Source organism: Podarcis erhardii, assembly GCF_964252035.2.
Source record: "Podarcis erhardii genome assembly, chromosome: 7".
In the NCBI taxonomy this organism is placed as follows: Eukaryota; Metazoa; Chordata; class Lepidosauria; order Squamata; family Lacertidae; genus Podarcis; species Podarcis erhardii.
The window spans coordinates 83,759,452-83,783,034 of NC_138511.1; the positions used below are offsets into that span (position 1 = coordinate 83,759,452).

The window sequence follows — 23,583 nt, forward strand, 5'->3', positions numbered from 1 at the left end:
CGGGACCTTAGGGTGAAGGGTGGGTAGCTAATAATAACAATGGGCTCAGATTTCTCTGAGGATTGCTGTTTCCATGTGCACATTTGTGTTCCCTCATCCATACATAGACACTTTCAATTTTATGCCTCCAAAATCTATGTCTATGTTTCCCATTCCCACTAGTGGGCGGTGTGCTTGGTGAAATATATTTGCATTGTCTGTTGCTGTCCCCTCCCCACCTAAATCAGCACTCCTCTGCCCACCATAACTTCTAGAAACCTCAGATCCATTATGGGCATGCCTGCAAGTATTTGTTGATTTTATTTTTTTTAATGAGAGGATTGATCTGTTGCAAAAGATATTTTCTTGGAGCAATAATGGTTTCTCTTCCTAATATTCACTGACTCTTCAGAATCAATATGCAAGAGGCCATGAAAGCTCAGACTCGTTTTTATATACTAGTCAACAATATTTCTTCCACAAATATTAAGTTGCATTTTCTTTTCTTTTATTGTAAGTAGACAAGGTATAGCAATTTATAATCCTTTTGAAAAATAAATTTGTTTTCTGTTCAGCGTCGTCTTCCTGAGCATTGTCTTCTCTTTTCCCCTCTTTTTGTTTTGTTCCTGTAAAAAAACAAAACCACACACAATTTTAAAAATGCAAATGAGTTACCGGCACCACAGGTATTCCCCATTCATCACAGTCCAACAAAGTGGTCCAGAATGATACTGTGACTGATTGCATCAGCCACCACCGAGAGATCCAGGAGATTCATCAAGGTCTCAGCCTCCCTTGTCTTCCAGGGAAGATCATCCACTGGAGCAAGGAGAACCAATGTTGTGTAGGTCCAGAATTTCCTGGACATACTCAGTATTCAGCCCTCTTAAACAGCATCTGGGCAGGAAAATCTGGCCATATGGCAGCCATGTTGGTAGTGTGTCCGGATTTCCACTTTTTGAAATATGGCAACCCTATTGTTGTACCCGCTACACGTTTTGAACTACAACTCCCAACAGCCCCAGCAAGCCTGGCCAATGTAGAGAATTATGGGAGTTGTAGTCCAAAACATCTGGAAGGCATTACATTGGCTACCCCTGCCCTACAGCAACCAAAGCAGTTTAAGATTTCAAAATTAGGATAGACATCACAATGGAACAGATCCAAATAACCTGCCTTCATCCAAGCGTACGTGGAAGTCGCATTGTCCTGATACATCAGATTTGGCCAGGGTCAAATGATTTGACACTGGTCAGTAGTATCAGTAGGACTAAGGTATTCCTTTAAGAGAGGTCTGACTGACAACTGCAGACTTTCCTCTTCCAACAAACCTTTTAAATTGATTTCACTCCCAATTTGCATCTGTATTGGAATTATCTTCAACGTGTTTTTATTGCTTTATCACTTGTTGCTTTGCGAATCTGTCTCCTTTGGGAGGAAGGGTGGGAGATATCAATGTAATAAATAAATAAACTTGCCCAGCAACAGCTCCTTTAAGATTAGATTGCCTCATTTCAAAGGACTTCTCTTTAACTGACTAACGGCTGTTTTCCTTACCGTAAGCAAGTTGACAAATTTTAAACAGGGAAGGATAAGAAGCTTTAAAAACCTGCAACTCACCCTAAGAGACCCTCTGCAAGTTGACATCCCCTTTGATCTCCAGAGCCCGGGCGCTAAAAAAGGGAATGCGGTGGACATATTTCAGGAAGTCTTTACTATTGACAGTTACCTAGGGAAAGAATAGAACAAGAAAGTGACAGCACAGGCAGATTTAGGGCAGCACGACCGGTACCTCTGCATAGGGTGCTGAGCAATTGCCATCTAAGACATGTGCCCTCTCTGAGGGACATGTGGAGGGTGGTGGCATGAGAATGGGCCTTTTTGGTGATGGCTCCCTGCTTGCGGAATGCTCTCCCTAGGGAAGCCTGCCTGACAGCATCATTATACAGTGGTACCTCGGTTTAAGAACAGCCCTGTTTACAAACTATTCGGTATAGGAACTCCGCAAAACCGGAAGTAGTGTCCTGGTTAGCAAACTTTACCTCAGTCTCAGAATGGAAGCCGAACGGTGGAAGGGCACCAGTGGCAGGAGGTCTCATGAGGAAAAGCGCGCTTCAGTTTAAGAACGGCTTTGGTTGAAGAATGGACTTCCGGAAAGGATTAAGTTCGTAAACTGAGGTAGCACTGTATATCTTTATGGACTCACAGCTGTCCATGGAGGCACAGGTCAATTCTGTATCCAGGGCAGCTGTCTACCAGCTCCACCTGGTACGCAGGCTGAGACCCTACCTGCCCGCGGTCTGTCTCGCCAGAGTGGTGCATGCTGTAGTTATCTCCCGCTTGGACTACTGCAATGCGCTCTACGTGGGGCTACCTTTGAAGGTGACCCGGAAACTACAACTAATCCAGAATGCGGCAGCTAGACTGGTGACTGGGAGCGGCCGCCGAGACCACATAACACCGGTCTTGAAAGACCTACATTGGCTCCCAGTACGTTTCCGAGCACAATTCAAAGTGTTGGTGTTGACCTTTCAAGCCATAAACGGCCTCGGCCCAGTATACCTGAAGGAGCGTCTCCACCCCCATGGTTCTGCCCGGACGCTGAAGTCCAGCGCCGAGGGCCTTCTGGCGGTTCCCTCATTGCGAGAAGCAAAGCTACAGGGAACCAGGCAGAGGGCCTTCTTGGTAGTGCCGGCCGCCCTGTGGATCGCCCTCCCATCAGATGTCAAAGAGATAAACAACTACCTGACATTCAGAAGACATCTTAAGGCAGCCCTGTTCAGGGAAGTTTTTAATGGTGTATTTTTGGTCTTTGCGGAAGCCGTCCAGAGTGGCTGGGGAAACCCAGCCAGATGGGCCGGGTACAAATAATAAATTATTATTATTATTATTATTATTATTATTATTATTATTATTATTATTATTACGCAACAACATTTTTTTTCACCCAGGCTTTTGCATGTAAATTTGGAGGGTTTCAGACATTTGTTGTCTCTTTTTAGTGGGTGAGATGTGTTAATCCTGAGAAAAAGCTACTACCGGTAATCTATTCTATCATAATAATGACTACCACCAGGAGTCAGTAAAGTTGTTTTGATACTGGAGAGAGAGGTCTCATCGCCTAGCTCCCATTAGCAGCCTCTCCACGATTTTTTCAGCTAGCTGCTGCCTCTGAACGGTCTTCAAAGGCAGCCACACGTGGCCAGATTCTCTCTGTCCAAGAGAAACCATAGTTAGGAAGCCAGTCTCAGGAATGCTTCATGCCTCGGAGGCTATTTGCACCTCCAGTGACAAAGATGAGTTCACTAGAAAGATGAATTCATACTTTGAAACATACTTTAGATAGGAGAGGGCAACGTGCCTTATTTAATGTATTAACATCAGGGGCTGTGTGTTTTCCGAAAACAAGGAGTAAAGGTATCTCAGAGCATGTTTGCATTTGCTCATCCTTGAGAGTATTTGAGGATGCGAAAGAATAGAGGGAGAAGCAAACTCAGAAGCTTTATGCTCATCTATGCTCTTGAGAGTACCGTGGACAACAAGAAGATCAAACCTATCCAATCTGAAGGAAATCAGCCCTGAGTGCTCACTGGAAGGTCAGGTCCTGAAGCTGAGGCTCCAATACTTTGGTCACCTCATTGGAAAAACTTTTAAGAATTCACATTAGGTAGTCAAAAAACAGTAATTTAAACAAAATGTTTATAAAAAAAGAAGATAATTACTTAACGTTTAGCTTCCATTGCACATTATATCCACTGAAGTCAAAAGAAAAAGTATAATGTTTTAGATGTGCCCTTTGAGAAATTTGGTTTTGGCAACTGCAAAACAACATCTTTGAAATCAGCGCTTGCCTTATCTTCTACAGTGGGAAAGAAAAACATACAAGATCCTGTTTTTCCCCCTGAGATATGACAATTGATAATCGGTCATATAATATTTAGAAATGACTTTGACCATGTAGTAAATAACAGGTTTTTTCTTTTCAAATTTCATGAGTAGGAAAACAGTTGAGATTTCATGCAAACTTGTATATTGGGGCACTATTGTACACTAGTGGGGCACTTTTATATGTATCAATGTGCCCCGTGCCTTAGTGTATCAAAGTGCCCCAACAGACATTTACAGAAAACTAACAATTATTAATAAAACCACTGAACTTATTTAAAAATCATGTTTAATCCTGATTACTGAGTGGGATAACTTACCTTTGGTATTTTTAAATCTTAACTAAACGATGTAAAACAGCATTGGAACACTTTTACATTTCACATAATTTTTTAGTTGGCCTCACTGAAAACACACCTACTCTCATCAAACCCCAACGGCGAACTGGCAGGCGGCGCAGTTGCAACTGTCGTACTCACACATGTATAGACACGTTTTAGTGATGTCGCGACACAAATAACGTTTTTCGATATTGAAATATTATTGGTGTATCAATGTGCCCCTTGCATCAATGTGCCCCGCCCAGTGGCGTAGCGTGGGGGGTGCAGGGGGGGCCGGCCGCACCGGGCGCAACATCTGGGGGTTAGGGAAATCCACGGGTTAGGGGGCGCAAATCCACGGGTTAGGGGGCGCAAATCCATGGGTTAGGGGGCGCAAATTACTTGCCTTGCCCCGGGTGCTGATAACCCACGCTACGCCACTGGCCCCGCCTCCCCCTACACTATTCTGGCCACAGCGGTCACGTAAAGAAATAGATTAAGTGCTCTTTTTTTGTATATCATCATCTGTTATAGCCAATAGAAATGCTTCGGGTTTTTTAGGGAACGTAAATTTAAAGATCCTTTTAAGTTCCACATACACCATGTCCCAATAACCTTTACCAAATGACCACCACATAGGTCATTCTCATCAAGGTGTTCACATCTCTAAAGGGGATGATGAAAAGACATACCCCTGCAATTTCTTCTGAATGTCTAAACACAGGGCTTTTTTTTCAGCCAGAACTCATCAGAACTCAGTTCCAGCATCTCTCAAGAAGGCGCCATTGCCATTCTAAGAGAACAAGGGAGGCGTTCATGGTGAGTTCTGGCACCTCTTTTTCTAGAAAAATAGCACTGCCTAAACATAAAGCCAGGACACGGGTGGCGCTGTGGGTTAAACCACAGAGCCTAGGACTTGCCGATCAGAAGGTCGGCAGTTTGAATCCCCGCGGCGGGGTGAGCTCCCGTTGCTCGGTCCCTGCTCCTGCCAACCTAGCAGTTTGAAAGCACGTCAAAGTGGCGGGAAGGTAAACGGCGTTTCCGTGCGCTGCTCTGGTTCGCCAGAAGCGGCTTAGTCATGCTGGCCACATGACCCGGAAGCTGTACGCCAGCTCCCTCGGCCAATAAAGCGAGATGAGCACCGCCACCCCAGAGTCAGTAACGACTGGACCTAATGGTCAGGGGTCCCTTTTCCACTTTACTTTACTAAACATAAAGCCATCTTGCCCGTTACAGAAAAAGTAAAGCCATCTTGAGCCACGAGAATTAAAAGCCCACAGGCCATGAGAAGACTGTTTGATGGAGAATAGATATGCCCCGCTGGCAGCCTCACCCTGTAGCAGTCGCTCATGACATCGATGATCATCATAAAAGTGGCCCCTGCCTCAAAAGGAATGGGCCAGCGTTCCTCTTTTCCCCAACCTCCGTTTTGCTTCGTATTGCAGACCACCTCGTTTTCATTCATCCGCGGGTTGAAGTGGAAGACAATGTCGCCATTCTCGCCCAACAGATTAACAGTGAACGCAAACCTGAAATGCGATATTGACACTGAAGCTACGTAGGAGGAGATGGTACTGAAGGGAAAGGTGGGGTGAGGGGGGTTAATAGCGGAGGGGTAGTGGGAGGAAGGGGTAGTTTGAGGCTGAATTAAGGATGTCCTGAAACTCACCTTAGAACGATAGAATCGAAGTTGGAAGGGACCCTGAGGATCATCTAGTCCAGTGTTTCCCAACCGGTGTTCCGCGGCACACTAGTGTGCCGCGAGATGTTGCCTGGTGTGCCGCGAGCGAGTCCAAAAAAGGTTGGGAAACACTGGTTTCTCTTTCAAAAAGGAAACGTGGGTTAAAGCGGCGACGCCGCCTCCCACTCACTTTCCTGCTCTGGCTTCCCTAACAGTTTTCTGAGTTGCGTCACTGGATCCAGCCCCCTTTTCCACATGTGACACGGGGCTGGAGGGAGGGAAAGAGGGCTTTACGTCGCGCACAAAGGCAGCCTCCTAGAAGCGCTCTGGGCCGGCGCCGTTTCACCGAAGGCGCCGGAGGACCCCCACCCTCAGCTCCTTCAGAAAGGAAGCCCCGCCCCTCGGCTCCCTACGCCGCCAGGCAGCTCAGCTGACTGACGAGGACGTTCTGCGGCGGCGGCCGCCGCACAACCACCGCAGTTGCTGGCAGCGTCCGCAGCGCAATAAGTAACAGCGCCTGGTGCTGCCAACTCTTTCTCTCTCTCTCCCGCCCTGCCCCCAAGCTCTCGCGCGCCCCGCGTCAACATCGTCGCGCGCAGCTTCCCGAGCTTGAGGCCAGCCGCTGCACGCGCGCGCCGGCTCGTAATCGGCTCCGGTTGTTGCCTTTCTCCGCCGAGGTCGGTGGACCCCGAGCCTAGGCTTCCTTCCCGCACCCCGCTTTCCGAAGACCGCACACCAGTTGGGCCAGTACATATTCCCCTCCCGTGACTGGAGCGGAATAGCCCTTTCTCTTCTTCCCCAACCCTTGTCGTTGGAGGAGTCCCTCAGTCCCTCGCTTTGCTGCCTCCTCCCCCCCCCACCCCCAAAGCTTGGAGGTTCCCCGGCAAGGGGGAGGGAAAAAAAATTGAAAGTTACACTTTTGTGCGTCCCTCCCAGCGTGACGCTGCGCGCTGACGTCACGGGGCTGTAATGGTGGTGTGCCTCGAGATTTTTTTCATCAAACAAGTGTGCCTTTGCCCAAAAAAGGTTGGGAAACACTGATCTAGTCCAACCCCTTGAAATGCAGGAATATGCAAATGTCCCATATGGGGATCAAATCAGCAACCTTGGCATTATCAGCGCCATGCTCTAACCAACTGAGCTATCCAGACTTTGGGATAGGATGGGCCATTAAAGCTTATTAAATACATACTGGTGTATAGTGCTAGGGAAACTACTTAACACAAAGATGGCTGTAGTTTTCACCTCCTTAAAATGTGTTGCATTTCAATGCACACAAGTATCTGCTCAAAAGAAAAGGGAGGTGAAATATACTCGGAGTCAAGAGTGGATTTCATGCTCTTTATTCAGCTCATAGTGGTGAGGAAGAATGGAAGTTCCCCCACAATATCTGCTTTATATACATTATTTACACAATGGGCTGCACGTGATTGGCTAATTCCGGGATTCTCCTGTAGGCCAATCAGGTTGTGGATTCATTTCCACCTGGAGTTGGACTGGGTGGCTCCTGCAGACCAATCATATTGCTGCATTGTTCTAGGACCAATCAGACTGCTGCATGCTGAATCCTATTGTTCTAGGACCAATCAGACTGCTGCATTTTGGATCCTATTCAACTCAGTACATAACAGGTGGGGAGGTTTGTTCACCCCGAGGGCCACATTCGCTTTCTGGACAACCTTCTGAGTGCCACCCCCCAATGATGGGCAGGGCCAGAGGCAAAATGGAGGAAGGAGTTGGACTTATTTAGTAATATAATTTTACCTGTTGCGCAGCAGTTTAGTTTCTCCATCAGCCTTCACCACCTGGCATCCTCCAGATGCTGTTGGACAGCACTGGGTTGTTAATAATAATAATAATAATAATAATAATAATAATAATAATAATAATAATTTATTATTTATACCCCGCCCATCTGGCTGGGCCTCCCCAGCCACTCTGGGCGGCTTCCATAGAAACCAAAAATAGAGTAAAAACCAAAAATACAGTTGAAGGCTGTCCTGCATCCTCTCACCCATCCATCCCGATCCTTCACTCAGGGAAGCAGAAAATGCATGATCAGAGTTTGAGGGCCAATTCCAGCCAGGCAAAAACACTCTGGATCTGAAGCAGGGCCAGTGAACAGTGTGGCCTGTGGAAAGCTCCAAGGGCCAAATGCAGAGGCCTGGAGGGCCGCATTTGGACCCCAGGTCTGAGTCCCCCATACTAAATTGTCACAGAGTGGTGGTGTGATGTGTAGCCAGTGCAAAAAAAAAAAAAAGGTGACTTTTTAACAGCTACACAGAAGAAAGAATTCTGGCAAGTGTGATTTGTCCTGAAGGGGTGGAAAAAGTTGTGACAAGTATTGACACCCTGCAAGGGAACATTGGGCAGGGAGCAGCTATAGAATAAACTCTAGCTTTCTTTTAAAAATAACAAGTTGTGATAGCAGTCACTATTGAAAGGAAGTTGTGACAGGTCCAGGCTTTTTAGTCCCAGCACTTGCCTCAGGAAGACCCAAAATTCACCGCGGAATCGGAGCAACTGGCAAAAGGGTTTTTGGGGGATTGCCATTTGCTCCAATTCACATGGGTTTCCCCCGTGAAAACCTGAGGACACAACAAACAAACACTCGAACACAGAGCTGGAAAGCCTGGGCAGTTGCCTCAAAAGCATGAAAGCAAAGGTGAGTGTGAATGTGCCCTCTGTGTTGCTCATAGTATCTTTTCTATGTGACAAAAAGTCAAAATATAGTCTGAAGAGTTAATCTCTGTGTGGTAGAGGGTTTGGGCTCCCTAAGATAACTTTTGCCTGTTGTCTTTGTCCCTGGAGTTTTCTTGGCAGGGATACTGGAGTGGCTTGCCGGTTCCTGCTCCAGGTGGATCACGTTTGGTCAAAACTCTCCACTATGACCTGCACGGCATAGCTCATAGCTTCTCTGAGTTATTCAAGCCCCTTCACCACGGCAAGGCAGTGATCCATGAAGGAGATCACTTCATTCCCAGTAGTGATGTATGGAAGTGAGAGCTGGACCATAAAGAAGGCTGATCGCCGAAGAATGGATGCTTTTGGTGCTGGAGGAGACTCTTGAGAATCCCATGGACTGCAAGAAGATCAAATCTCTCCATTCTGAAGGAAATCAGCCCTGAGTGCTCACTGGAAGGACAAATCCTGAAGCTGAGGCTCTAATACTTTGGTCAACTCATGAGAAGAGAAGACTCCCTGGAAAAGACCCTGATGTTGGGGAAGATGGAGGGCACAAGGAGAAGAGGACGGCAGAGGACGAGATGGTGGGACAGTGTTCTCGAAGCTACCAGCATGAGTTTGACCAAACTGTGAGAGGCAGTGGAAGACAGGAGTGCCTGGCGTGCTCTGGTCCATGGGGCCACGAAGAGTCGGACACGACTAAACGACTAAACAACAACAACAACAACAAGATAACTTTCTGACTTCAGCCTGGGAAATTCTTTAGCAATAGGAGAAAGATTGTAGGAGGGGAAAGGGCATTTGTTGAGGGAAGGAGGGCATGGGAGGCAAAGAGGAGGCACACAGGGAGACATACCCTTTTGCGGAATACAGGACCTGGCCTATGATGCAAATCGACATCCCCCCACGCAAGGGCGTGTGAAAGTATTGCAGAAAGGGAACACCCTGTGGAGCAGAAAAGCAAAAGTCATCACAACCTTGTTCCTATTCTCCAAAATGAACTATACATTTATCACCACCATCTATTATAAATCTCTACTGGAAGTAAAGGTAAAGGTAAAGGGACCCCTGACCATTAGGTCCAGTCATGGACGACTCTGGGGTTCCAGCGCTCATTTTGCTTTATTGGCCGAAGGAGCTGGCGTACAGCTTCTGGGTCATGTGGCCAGCATGACTAAGCCACTTCTGGTGAACCAGAGCAGCGCACGGAAACGCCGTTTACCCTCCCGCCAGAGCGGTACCTATTTATCTACTTGCGCTTGATGTGCTTTCGAACTGCTAGGTTGGCAGGAGCAGGGACTGAGCAACGGGAGCTCACCGCGTCGCAGGGATTCGAACCGCCAACCTTCTGATCAGCAAGACCTAGGCTCTGTGGTTTAACCCACAGCACCACCCGCATCCCCTACTGGAAGTAGTTAAGTTTTAAAAATCAGGAGGCTGCTTCTCAAATATGCACACTTGGTCCTAGAGTTGGGGACTGTATTCCCCAACTCTGACACCCTAGGCAGCAGAGACCTTAACTTGGGGATAAACTTGAAGCCACTGGTGGACCTCAGCTGGGGGAGCAAGGGTTAATTCCTCCTCCATGCCCACCACAGTCCCAAAAATTATCAGGCCTTCCAGCTAATGCTATTCTATTGGCTTTGGGGTTGGAGGGAGACCAGCATGTTAAATGCAAAGATGCATTTAACACATAGCTGTCAACGTTTCCCTTTTTTTAAGGGAAATTCCCTTATTCCGTATAGGATTCCTCACAAGAAAAGGGAAAAGTTGACAGCTATGATTTAACATCCTCCTCTGATTTGGAGAGGAGGAAGGAATGTGAGCCACATCACTGCTGAGGTTAACTGGAAGTCAGCGGTTAGGATTTGCCATCAGGAAGAACTTTCGATAGTGGAACGGACGCGCTCAGAAGGTTGTGGACTCTCATTCCTTGGGGGTTTTTAAGCAGAGGTTGCCTGGCCATCTGTCATGGGTGCTTCAGTTGAGATTTCTGCATTGCGGGGGTTGGACTAGATGACCCTCAGGGTCCCTTCCAGCTGAACCATTCTGTTATTCTATTATCTTAGCTTTCCCTCCTCCCCTTTACTGTGCCTTGAACAGCAGCCTGGCAGACAAAATATTTAAGGAGGCAAGCTTTTCCCATCACCCAATTCCATGCCATAAACCCTGCTGGGATCCTTTGCAGATGACTGCAGTGTCTGGAGACAGACAGTCAGGTCATGTATCCACAGCAGTGATTAGAGCAGGAATGACCAATAAAACAAAACAAAACAAAAAAACCAGGCATTGTAACTCTTCAACTGTTTGACTGTTCCCCCGATGGCACTTTCCTCCATTGTCCCACCAGGCAGATGGAAGACAACTTCAATTCCATGCCAAAGCTCTGCCTACTTTGTTTCTGCATTTCCTATATGTTTGAATCAATATCTGATCCTAGTTGCAGGTCGCCATTCCACCTGCAAGCTTGGTCAGTTGCCTGCAAAAACTCTGCTGCGAAGGAGGCAGGAAAGGGACTGTAAATCTGTTTGGCTACTTCTGACCACCTGATTTAGAGATCTGCCTCACCGTATGAGATGCATGCTGTTATTTAGAAATCTCCAGCTTTGTGCTGCATGTTGCACAAACATAATCTATTGATAAGATGGCCACGCCACCCTTCTTCCCATTGCAATCCCAAAAGCTTTCATCTCTTAAACATCTTATTTCTATACTCACTGGATGCAAAATAGGCGAGGAGAAAGCCATCTTATAGAGCTTGCTGGATCTAACCGAATGATTCTCCACCTTTTTCTGCCCTCCAAAAACACGACGAAAGCAGATGCTTATATAGAACTAAGTTTCATTTCCTCAGGAAGCAAAACGTGTGAAAGCAAAACCACCAGGACTGTTTTACCTTTAAATGAGACGGTTCTTGAAAATCTGCTTTGCTGCACAAGCATTTTTCCCCACCTGCACTACATTGCTCTGTGACTGATGTCAGCAATTTCAAAAAGCTGATGGAACTGTGGCTTTTACTTTTTAAAAAAATACTATTGTTTGATGACAGACCTCTATGCTCTTTGGCAGCCCAGAGCACTTACTTGAATTGTTATGATTTTTTCTTTTATTTGTGATTATTTATTGGGGAAACAAAGTGTTTTCATTCATTATGAAGCCGTTTTTAAAATTTAAATTTGAAGAAATGTTTATGGGTACTGATGCTTTGCTTTGTTGTTTATAATAATAAATGTGAGAGAAACGGGATTCTTTCTGGGTTAGAAAGTTTGCACAAGTATTAACCCCCTGCAAGGGAACCTTGGGCAGGGAGGAGATATAGAATAAACTTTAGTTTTCTTTTTAAAATAACAACTTGCATGAGCAGTCACTATTGAAAGGAAGGGTGTCCCTTACAAATACTGAAGATGTGTGGTTCTGTTACTGTTTGTATGGTTATGTGTTAAGATAGTTTGTACATATGTTGATGATAAATCTTTGTATATATTGAAGAAAGAAATGTAACGTACTGCATTCTGTGAATCAATATAACGTCTTCTGGGAAGGTTCCACCTTCTGTATCATGTGTGTTACATCAGTGGAGTTGGCTGCCTTCTTAGTAGTTTGGTTTTTGTTTGACTTAACCCTCAGCTGAACACCAAAATGCACAGTTAACCCAGGGACAGGGAACTTTTGTCAGCCTGGGGGTCACATTACTCTCTGAGCAATCATCTGTGGGTTGAGCACAAGCCAGTGATGGTCAGGGCCAGAGGCAACAGCGAACATAGCAACAAATCTTAATTCTACCTTCATACCATACACAAGAACATAAGAGGAGCCTACTGGAACAATCCAGTGGCCCATCTAGTCCAGCATCCTGTGGTCACAGTGGCCCCCCAGATACCTGTGAGAAACCAGCAAGCGGACCCGAGCACAAGAACATTCTCCCCTCCTGTAGTTTCCAACAGCTGGTATTCAAAAGTAATATTGCCTCACTGTGGAGGTGGAGAATAGCCATCGTAGAATCATACAATTGTAGAGCTGGAAAGAACACCAAGGGACATCTAGTCCAACCATCATCTTTTTTTCCTCTGGGGCACATCTCAGAGCCAAGTCTCTGTGATTTATTCTAGCCTAAGTATTTTTGTGGGGAACATTTGTTTAAAGGTGGATGAGGGCAGATATCAATCTAAACAACTTGTAATGTTGCTCTCCGCTGCACATGTTCCAGCTTGTCAATATCCTTCTGAAATTGTGGTGCCCAGATATGGACACAGTACTCCAGGTGTGGTCTGACCAAGGCAGGAGTGGTACTATTGCCTTGCTTGAATAAAAGCTAGAATAGTGATAGGGGTTTTTTTTGCTGCTGCATCACACTGTTGACTCATGTTCAGCTTGTGATCCACTAAGACCTCTTCGTCCTTTTCACATGTACTGCTAGTAAGCCAGGTGTCCCCCATCTTATATTGGTGCCACTGATTCTTGCTGCCTAAGTGCAGAACCTTGCATTTCTCCCTATTGAAATTCATTTTGTTCACTTGTGTGCAGGTCTCCAATCTGTTAAGGTCATTTTAAATCCCGATTCTGTCTTCTGTGACATTAACTACCCCTCCTAGTTTGGTGTCATCTGCAAATTTGATGAGCATCCCCTCAATTCCTTCATCCAGACATTGAGCAACAACAGGCCTAGGACAGAAGCCTGCAACACCCCACTTGTCACTTTTTTCCAGGATGATGAGGAACCATTAATGAGCACTCTTTGGGTTCAGTCACTCAACCAGCTATGAAAAAAACTGAAAACCAAATGAACACTAGGCCCAGATGGTGTTTCTTCAAATTTCTACAAGAAGTTTAAAGATTTGATTCTTCCTTTTTAAATTATTTTATTAAAAAAATGAAATGGTGAAGAAATACCAGGCACTTGGAAATCATCTCAAATAATTTTGCTTACAAAACTAGAATGTTTATAATCTTTTTTTTATTTTTGTCAGTTATAATTGTTCTCTTCCTTTTATATGCATTATAAAATGAAATAATAAAAAACCTTACAGAGAGTAAAATTAAATAAACACTTTTAAATCTACAATATATTAGACATCTTATAGCTGTGATTCCTGCACTGCAGGAGGGTGGACTAGATGATCCTCGTGGTCACTTCCAACTCTATGATTCTATGACTGGCAAGCATCAAAGCCTTATATAAAAAGCTATGATTTGACCGAAATGTCTAATGCAAACAAACAGGAGCACAGGGAGGTTGAGGAAGAGGAAGGGTGGTTTCTTTGGAAAATCAGAGGACAGCAGTCACTGGATATTTCCAATGATAGCATGCATTGAATGAGTGGTTAAATTCATGCTTCTCCCATTTATTTTACCATCTATATCAGGGATGGTCATCTGGTCCACAGTGCCTTTGAATCTGGCCTACTGCCTCCCATTCTCAACCCTGTCCCACCATGCAGCAATAATTACACTTAGATTAAAAAAATCAAAAAAACCAAGATCGTGGCAGCTGGTCCCATCACCTCCTGGCAAATAGAATGGAGGCAGTGAGAGATTTTACTTTCTTGGGCTCCATGATCACTGCAGATGGTGACAGCAGCCATGAAATTAAAAGATGCCTGCTTCTTGGGAGAAAAGCAATGACAAACCTAGTCAGCATCTTAAAAAGTAGAGACATCACCTTGCCAACAAAGGTCCGTATAGTAAAAGCTATGGTTTTCCCAGTAGTGTTGTATGGAAGTGAGAGCTGGACCATAAAGAAGGCTAATCGGCAAATAATTGATGCTTTTGAATTATGGTGCTGGAGGAGACTCTTGAGAGTCCCATGGACTGCAAAAAGATCAAATCTCTCCATTCTGAAGGAAATCAGCCCTGAGTGCTCACTGGAAGGACAGATTGTGAAGCTGAGGCTCCAATACTTTGGCCACCTCATGAGAAGAGAAGACTCCCTGGAAAAGACCCTGATGCTGGGAAAGATGGAGGGCACAAGGAGAAGGAGACGACAGAGGACGAGATGGTTGGACAGTGTTCTCGAAGCTACCTGCATGAGTTTGGCCAAACTGTGGGAAGCAGTGGAAGACAGGAGTGCCTGGCGTGCTCTGGTCCATGGGGTCACGAAGAGTCAGACGCGACTAAACAACTAAACAACAACAACAAAAAAGCTTCTATTTTCTATTTTGCTAACTGTTTTCTGTGAAGTTCCTGTATTTTCTAAACAGTGAAAATGAAGATGAACTTTTCATAATAAAACAAAAACTAAGCATTTCCCCCTTTTTGTTTTTGCATGGCAAGCATTTTCTTTGAACATGGCTGTATACATGGCCATTTACTCTGGCAATCCCACAGCTGGCATCTGAAGCCATGTACACATGATATCAGCAAAAACTGCAAGGTTTTTAGCGGGGGCAATTAGAATAAGATCTATGATTTGGTTATTGATATAAACTCCCAAAATGTATTTTCTATAGTTAAGTTTTTACCTCTGTCTTCAGTACATTTTATTTTATTGCTATGGCTAGCCTCTGATGCAAAGATTCTTCTGCTACATATTATCAGCCACAATCCATATCTATCATGTAGTTTCTTGATAAATGCTGCTATTTGATGTGTCATTCCTCATCCCACCTTCCATCCAGTTTCAGGATGTAAGCCATGGTTAAGCTGAGGTGTGTACATTTGAGACAGCCATTGTACATGCACAGATGACAGCTTTATGAATGGGATTTGGAGGGATTGCAGGCTCAGGAAAACCAAACAGATAATGCTCCTCAGGTGAAGACATCCCTGCCCCCTCTCTAGTGTGTACTGCCATGTGCAAAAGCAACTTGTAATGCAGTAGGTAGGGGGAATAAGCTCGTTGTAGTTTAAGCTGCTAATGACCTCCAGCTTTAAATGACCTGGAGAACCAAAAGTTCTAAAGGTTTCTTTTCCTTTTGTTATTGCATGACACAAAAAAATTCAGGACAGTCCACTCTTGTTCGCAAAAAAGTTAAAATCTTGCTATATAAGGACATGTTGGAAGGAGATGCTAGCAAAAAAGAAAGAACAAGAAACTCTTGAACTTCCTCTCCAGGTCATGTGAAAGTGCAACTCTTGCAAGGAAAACGAAAGATGAATTATGGTAACTATACATGGCTCGTATTGGGTTATTTCGGAAATAATTGCAGCCCTATCTCCCTAAATCTAGAAGCAGGTGGGCTAATTTCCTAGCCAAAGTGGAGTTTCATGCACACAAATGCACACAAACACAATGGACATTCTGTGATGATCACTTGCAACCAACATTCCTGCCAGATCCCTGGCAGTTTCATGTGGTCAGCAGACATCTGTCCTGAGTGACCTGGGTCCATAAAATCCTTAAACAGGATGCACCATCCATGGGCAAAAAACAGGGGCATGTGGTGGAGTCCCTCAGTAAAGGTAAAGATAAAGGGACCCCTGACCATTAGGTCCAGTCGTGGCCGAACTCTGGGGTTGCGACGCTCATCTCGCTTTATTGGCCGAGGGAGCCGGCGTACAGCTTCCGGGTCATGTAGCCAGCATGACTAAGCCGCTTCTGGCGAACCAGAGCAGCGCACGGAAACGCTGTTTACCTTCCCACCTATTTATCTACTTGCACTTGACGTGCTTTCGAACTGCTAGGTTGGCAGGATCAGGGACCGAGCAACAGGAGCTCACCCCATCGCGGAAATTCGAACCACTGACCTTCTGATCAGCAAGTCCTAGGCTCTGTGGTTTAACCCACAGCGCCACCCGCGTCCCAGAGTCCCTCAGTAGAGGACCCTTAATGCAAGAAGGTTTTCTGCAAGGAAGTGACCTTTCCTCTCAACCAGCAGTTTCCAATGGTGCAGCTATAAAATACAGCCAGAGATTAGGGGCCACTCTTGCAAGTCTGAAAATCTATCAGCTTTTGACAACTATATCTGCTCAGGAGAATTCCCATAAATTTATTTATACTCCTAGATATTCCATTAGTTGTCTCATCTGAAATACAAAGTGGCAGAGACTGATACATAAACCATAAAGGGCAGCTGCCAAAACTGTATTTAAAAAACCAAGCAGTGGATTATGGCAGCACCTAGCAGAAAGAGTTGTTGTTAGGCAACAAAATTGTTTAAAAAGGGCAGAATAATTAATCATAACGAAAAAGCTTAAATATGGTTTAGAGAAAACTACTGGGAACTTAAATTTGAAATTCTTCCCTTAGTATAAGAACCTAGTATGAAATTAAAGACAGAATATCTATGGGTCTGTCATCCTTAACTTCCCCATTTTATAATGAATTTCTAAATCTGGAATAAATGGTAGTTAAATACTTCAAGCAATGGGAAAATACTGGTTTAGAAAGCATAAAGATGTTCCGGGGTCATCATTCTGACAAGGTTGAGGAGGGTTGTGAGTGCTATGAAAGGAAGGAGACCTCCACTCTTCCAGTATTTCAAATTGAGGTGTGATCTTTCTGATACAAAAACATGTGGAAGTTAGGAAAGAGAACAATTGTGAAACTCTATTATCTCTTAGTTGGATAAAAATGTAACTTCAAGACTGAATTTCAATTTTAAGACTGGTTAAACTTGGATCGGAATCAGATAGAGAAAACAGGTGCAAGATTTGGATCAAAGAATAACCAGGAAACAATGGAACTGGATTTGGAATAACTTCTAATATAATTTCAGCAGACCTAAAAGAGAACCAACGGTCCATCTAGCCAGTGTTCGCCACCTTGAGTTCCTTAGAGAAAAAAGGTGGGATATACAGTGGTACCTTGGGTTCTTAACCTGAAACTGTTCTTAACCTAAGTTATCACTTTAGCTAATGGGGTCTCCTGCTGCCGCCATGCTGCTGCCGCACGATTTCTGTTCTCATTCTGAAGCAAAGTTCTTAACCCGAGGTACTATTTCTGGCTTAGCAGAGTCTGTAACCTGAAGCGTCTGTAACTCGAGGTACCACTGTATTAGGTCCATAAACTACCATATAGCATACAGTCATACCTCTTGTTACGTTCGGTTCAGGTTACATCTTTTCAGGTTGCATCCCGCGGCGACCTGGAGGTAACAGAATGGGTCCCTTCTGGGTTTGCTGCTTGCGCAAGCGCAGACGCTCAAAATGACGTCACGCGCATGCGCGGAAGCAGCAAATTGCAACCCACGCATGTGCAGGCACAGGTTGTGTTCTGCTCATGTTGCAAATGGGGCAAAAAACACAAAAAACAGTGACAATTTGTTGTTGACAAAGGACAGCTGGACATACAAAGGGCCCCATTACCAGTAGCTTAGAGCCTCATCAAACCTAAATCTGGCCCTGCATCTAGCCCAGCATCCTGTTTTCACTGCGGCTGAAGAGTTGCCTGCATGGGAAACCAGCAAGCACAAGACCCTTCTTCCCCTCCAGCAGCTTCCTGCAACTGTGGTGCTTTGTCGTTGTTTAGTCGTGTCTCACTCTTCATGACCCCAGAGCACGCCAGGCACTCCTGTCTTCCACTGCCTCCTGCAGTTTGGTCAAACTCATGTTTGTAGCTTCAAGAACACTGTCCAACCATCTCGTCCTCTGTCATCCCCTTCTCCTTGTGCCCTCCATCCTTCCCAACTCCAGGGTCATTTCCAGGGTCTTCTCTTCTCATGAGGCGGCCAAAGTATTGGAGCCTCTGTTCCACATTTGCAAGAACTCTGATTGCGTAGCGTGGCGGCCCCTGCCCTTTGGAACTCCCTGCCTATTGAGATCCAGAAGGCGCCTTCACCACATTCTTTTCGGTGCCTGCTAAAAGCATTCCTATTTAGGCAATGCTACCCAGATGCTTAGGGACGTGGGTGGCGCTGTGGGTTAAACAACAGAGCCTAGAACTTGCTGATCAGAAAGCTGGCGGCTTGAATCCCCGCAACAGGGTGAGCTCCCGCTGCTCGGTCCCAGCTCCTGCCAACCTAGCAGTTCAAAAGCATGTCAAAGTTCAAGTAGATAAATAGGTACCGCTCTGGCGGGAAGGTAAATGGTGTTTTCATGCGCTGCGCAGAAGTGGCTTCGTCATGCTGGCCCCATGACCTGGAAGCTGTATGCCGGCTCCCTCGGCCAATAAAGCGAGATGAGTGCCACAACCCCACAGTCGGCCACGACTGGACCTAATGGTCAGGGGTCCCTTTACCTTTACCCTTTACCTTGAATCATAGACTTTTTAAGAGCTGGAAGGCACCCCAATGGTCATCTCGCCCAAACCCCTGCAATGCAGGCATCTCAACTAATGCACCCATGCAAACTCTGCTTAAAAACCTCCAAGGGAGGAGTGTCCACAGCTTCCGGAGACCATGCCACTGTCGAACAGCTCTTAATGTCAGAAAGTAAGTCGACGAGGTCATTTTAATCCGTGTTAGCATGTTAACTTTGGCATGTTTTAACGTACAGTTGTAGATTTTTGGTTTCTTTGTAATTCGCTTTGAGGGTGACTGTGCGTTTACGATGAAGCGGTGTATAAATTCTATGAAATTAAGTAAGTATGTAATGAATGATGCTTTACAGGGTTAAAGAAAAGGGAAAATGACGTAAAAAAGTATAAAGATAGAAGTAATCTACATTAGACACAACAATTTAGAAAGAGTAAATTTTTTGAGGTCTTAGAACAAAGGAAGTCAATATGTGTGTATGTATGTAATGACTAGATTAGAATGAAGATGTGGTTTTATTTGGAAAGGATTTGCTGAAATATCTAATTGAACTAGAATACAAAAAAGGGAGGTGTGAGGAGGTCAAGGAAACAAGCAATTGAAAAATAAGTTATGGGAAGGTTTGATTTGTTTTTGTTTTTTCTTAATTGTTTGTATTTTTCTGTGTTTTTTTGTATCTATTGTGATGTATTGTCTTGTTTTTTCTTGCTTAATTTAGTGTTTTCTTTTTGTAACCTTTAAAACTGGAATAAATATTATTTTTTAAAAAAAGATGTGGTTTTATTTGTAGATGTATGCTTTTTTGTTTTCTTTTTTGTGTTCTGTTTTTCTTTCTTGTTCGTACAGTATTATTTTGGATTCAGTGTTTGTAAGTTTTGTAATTTTTGTTGTAACTCTGCATTGAAAATTAAAAAAATAATAATAATAAAGAAATTAAGTAAGTGCGTCTTTTGGCCCAACCGTTGAGCTCTTCCCCTTCTCCGCCCCGCCCTTTAGAGCTCAACAAACTTTCTGCACCAGCCGAGCGGCCCCTTTTATAGCCTCTCCTCAGCTCAAAACTTTTCGACGGGTGGGCTCGCGAAGGGAGGAAAGGAGAAGACGGCGAGGCGGAGGCGAGAGGGGATTGGCTGAGAGAAGAGGACGGCTCGCGCCAGCCTCTAGCCGCCAGCGCGCATGCGTTACGTGTTGCTTTTTTTTTTTTTTTTAAACCTCCAAACATAAAGCGAAGCGCTGCTGCGGCACGTGATCCGTCGGTGTCACGTGACCAGCTCAAAGGTGGAGACGCTTCTTCCTGATCGAAAGGTTGAGTTTGGAATTTTTTGGGAAGCGGGGTATGCCGTACGTAAGGCAGGAGGAGCAGTATTAATAATAGCAGCAGCAGCTGCATATATATATCTATATATATATCTATATAGACAGAGAGTAGCTGCAGTTTTGTGTGCATTTACTTCAGGATAAAGCTCCCTTGGAGTCAGTGGCGCTTACTTCCGAGTAGGCATCCGTTGGGTCAGGCTGTGAGAGAGAAAAGGGAGGGGAGGGCAGGGGTGAGTATTGCGGCTGGTTCTGCAAGGGGCTCACCTTTGCTTGAGCTGGGTTGGCAACGCATCCAGTTCAAAGACTCCTGCATTTTATGGGGCTGGACTAGATGACCCTTGGGTTCCTTTACAACTATACAGTTCTCTGATTCTATGAAGTGGGATGTATGTATGTGTGTGTTGACGTTTCCTATCTGCATTTAGCACCTGAAGTACACACTGAGCAGCCACACAGGCTGGCCACAGTCTTTATCGCTATTACAGTGGTACCTCGCAAGACGAATGCCTCGTAAGACGAAAAGCTCGCAAGACGAAAGAGTTTTTCGTTTTTTGAGTTGCTTCGCAAGACGGATTTCCCTATGGGCTTGCTTTGCAAGACGAAAACGTCTTGCAAGTTTGTTTCCTTTTTCTTAAAACCGTGCATTCAGGGGGTGCAGTTGCGACTTGACTTTGAGGAGCAACTCATAGCACGCGACGTGGTAGCCTTTTTCGAGGTTTTTGAAGACTTTGGTGATTTTTGAAGCTTTTCCAAAATCCGTGCTTCGCAAGACGAAAAAAATCGCAAGATGAAAAAACTCGCAGAACGAATTAATTTCATCTTGCGAGGTACCACTGTATTATTATTATTATTATTATTATTATTATTATTATTATTACTAATATTATTTCATCAGTTGCTTTATCATGCCCAAGGCAACCCAGAGCAACTTAAAACTATTTAAGTGAGACGTATGGTATCTCACCGCTGCGGTGAGATGCATTTCCATTTATGTTACAGTAGGCTTTTATAAGCAAACAGTTTAATAGGTTTAAATTAGCAAATGCTACATAAATCTTGTTTGTGGTGGTGTGTTAAAAGTAACAACCCTGGGGTAACCCGTGTGAGAGGATTGGGTAATGGTATGCTATCGGGCTGCTGGCATTGTGAGTGTGGAGGAAGTTTCTGGGCGAACTTCCAGGAGCCATATTTCCACGGTGGGCAGTGAAAGTGAGAGGCGTAAACAGAGTTTGAGGACACCTTCCAGCCGGACAAAAGGAAGATGCGAAGCTGTGATGTGAGAGGCTTGGAGGGGCACATTAGCCTCCCAAGTCTGAGGTTTCCTCACCTCTGTCTCCAACAGTGATTAGACAGCTGTTCCTGAGAAGATGACAGAGGGGATGATGGAGGGAGCCACCCCTCTTATGTTCTCTCATCTGTCAGTACATAGATGGAACTGGTCTCTGGATCTGTCAGTACATAGATGGGACTGGTCTCTGGACATGGTCAAAGGCCTGGAAACGATGCCTTATGAGGAACGGCTAAGGGAGCTGGGCATGTTTAGCCTGGAGAAGAGGAGGTTAAGGGGTGATATGATAGCCATGTTCAAATATATAAAAGGATGTCACATAGAGGAGGGAGAAAGGTTGTTTTCTGCTGCTCCAGAGAAGCGGACACGGAGCAATGGTTCCAAACTACAAGAAAGAAGATTCCACCTAAACATTAGGAAGAACTTCCTGACAGTAAGAGCTGTTCGGCAGTGGAATTTGCTGCCAAGGAGTGTGGTGGAGTCTCCTTCTTTGGAGGTCTTTAAGCAGAGGCTTGACAACCATATGTCAGGAGTGCTCTGATGGTGTTTCCTGCTTGGCAGGGGGTTGGACTCGATGGCCCTTGTGGTCTCTTCCAACTCTATGATTCTATGATTCGTGGAGCAGTTCCCTCATTTTTTGTATAGCCCCCCCCCCAACCTCCCACATCAACAGCACTGTCTGTACATCCTATTCTTAATTACTGCTCCATAATAGGATATAATCAATTGGGGTTATCCTGGTAGGTTTATCTCCGTCACAAATTCTCAAAATTGAATTTGCTTTTGTTTCTTTAGGTAATGCAAAAATGACTACCCGGAGGTACAAAACTGTTGTTCAGGGAGAAGCCTCAGAGACTGATTCAGAGGAAGAGGTTTATCTGTCCTCCGTACCCCAGGCTTCATGTCCCAACCTTTCCGGCGTAAAAATTGCTGGGGAGGCCTCTGAAACAGATGAGGAGGAAGATGCAAGCCCCTGTAGGCTGAAAGCAGAGCCTAAATTGATCAGCACAGACTTGCCGCCACTGATTGTTTTCAGGAATGAGGATCTGGGGTCCCCCACAGCGGTTGAAGAGAAGCCTGCCCTTCGTATCAGACATCGCGGCCGCTACAGCACTTTGCTACAGCAGAAGCTGATCGAGAGCAATGCCCGCTTGTACTACGATGTCAGCAGCACCGTCAAGCAAGTGTACCAGACTGCTATCAAGGAGATTGGGGCCATAACTGGACAGCTCAGTAACTCCCAAAACGGCATCATTAGCGCATCACACAACATCCGGCTTGTCCTGGAGGACCTGCGTGCTGTTGCAGAAAAGATAGACATCATCACCAGCTGCAACCTGCTGCCTGATATCCAGATAGAGCTACCTCCAGTAAACACCTAGCTGGTTCTAGAACAATAGCTAGCCAATTAACTGCTTTTTGCAGGCAGTTAAAGGTGTTGAGAGAGACTGCTGCAACCCTGGCCATAAGGTGCAATAAGAAACTGGAATAGAAGCTTTTGACTCAAAACTTTTCATGCCTAGTGTTTCAATCACACTTGTATATCCTGTAATAATCTTGCCTAAATAGTCCAGCATGGTAGAGTCAAAGAAAATTAAACTGCTCTTGATAAATCTTTTGTTGCGCTTCAATGTATATTGAATTTTTAAAGCTAATGCTTACTATATTTATACTTGCACCAGCATCCTAAAAGCTCCCATTTCATGTAAAGAAAAAACCTAGTCTGTCTGTCCACACATCTCTGTTCATTTGTGACATGTGAATAGTCTGAGAAAGAGATGGAAAGCCTGCCCACCTACAGACATATTTAATGTAGGTGATTAAGCAAGTGACTACTACAGGGTGAGTCCTTTAAAAGAGGCCCCGCAGATACAGAGTACACATGTTCCACGGGGCATCTTTTAAAAGACAAGCTTGTGATCCATGATGATGGTGGTGGAACAGGACTGGTTTGAAATTAGTTGTGTCTTTATAAAACACAATCCTCTGAATACAAAAGACTGAGTATTTGTGGAATTCAGTGAGAGAGTTGTGTTACACCTTGCGTTAATTGTGTGAGCTTGTTTCGTTACTTCATACATTTGCAGGTGGTTATGGAGTCTGCTCAGAATAAAATAGCACAACTATATAGAATATCATTGAATGCTGCAGTTTCAAGTATCATTTCATCTTTATCTTCATTGGCATTTATTTTTCATCAAGGAGGCATCTGAGCATAATTTACATGATTAAGGGTACAAGGGAAGAAGTAAATGATTATCTGAATTTGAGACAAAGAAATTCTATCTGCTGTCCAGTTAG

At 44.8% G+C, this 23,583-nt stretch overlaps 2 protein-coding genes across 2 annotated transcripts; one reads left to right on the plus strand and one right to left on the minus strand.

Moving 5' to 3' along the window:
- Window positions 1–465: 465 nt before the first annotated feature.
- Window positions 466–11,407, minus strand: LOC309346136 (galectin-9-like). Its single transcript, XM_081869848.1, has 5 exons — window positions 11,269–11,407; window positions 9,407–9,495; window positions 5,518–5,713; window positions 1,600–1,708; window positions 466–605 (listed from the first exon to the last, which is right to left on the minus strand). Exons 1-4 carry the CDS (start codon window positions 11,296–11,298, stop codon window positions 1,601–1,603), a joined length of 423 nt encoding a protein of 140 aa, XP_081725974.1. The 5' UTR covers window positions 11,299–11,407; the 3' UTR covers window positions 466–605; window position 1,600.
- An 8,469-nt stretch (window positions 11,408–19,876) lies between these two features.
- On the plus strand, window positions 19,877–22,900 carry BLOC1S3 (biogenesis of lysosomal organelles complex 1 subunit 3). The gene is made up of 2 exons (XM_081869798.1): window positions 19,877–19,982; window positions 22,078–22,900. Exon 2 carries the CDS (start codon window positions 22,089–22,091, stop codon window positions 22,662–22,664), a length of 576 nt encoding a protein of 191 aa, XP_081725924.1. The 5' UTR covers window positions 19,877–19,982; window positions 22,078–22,088; the 3' UTR covers window positions 22,665–22,900.
- The last annotated feature ends 683 nt before the right edge of the window (window positions 22,901–23,583 follow it).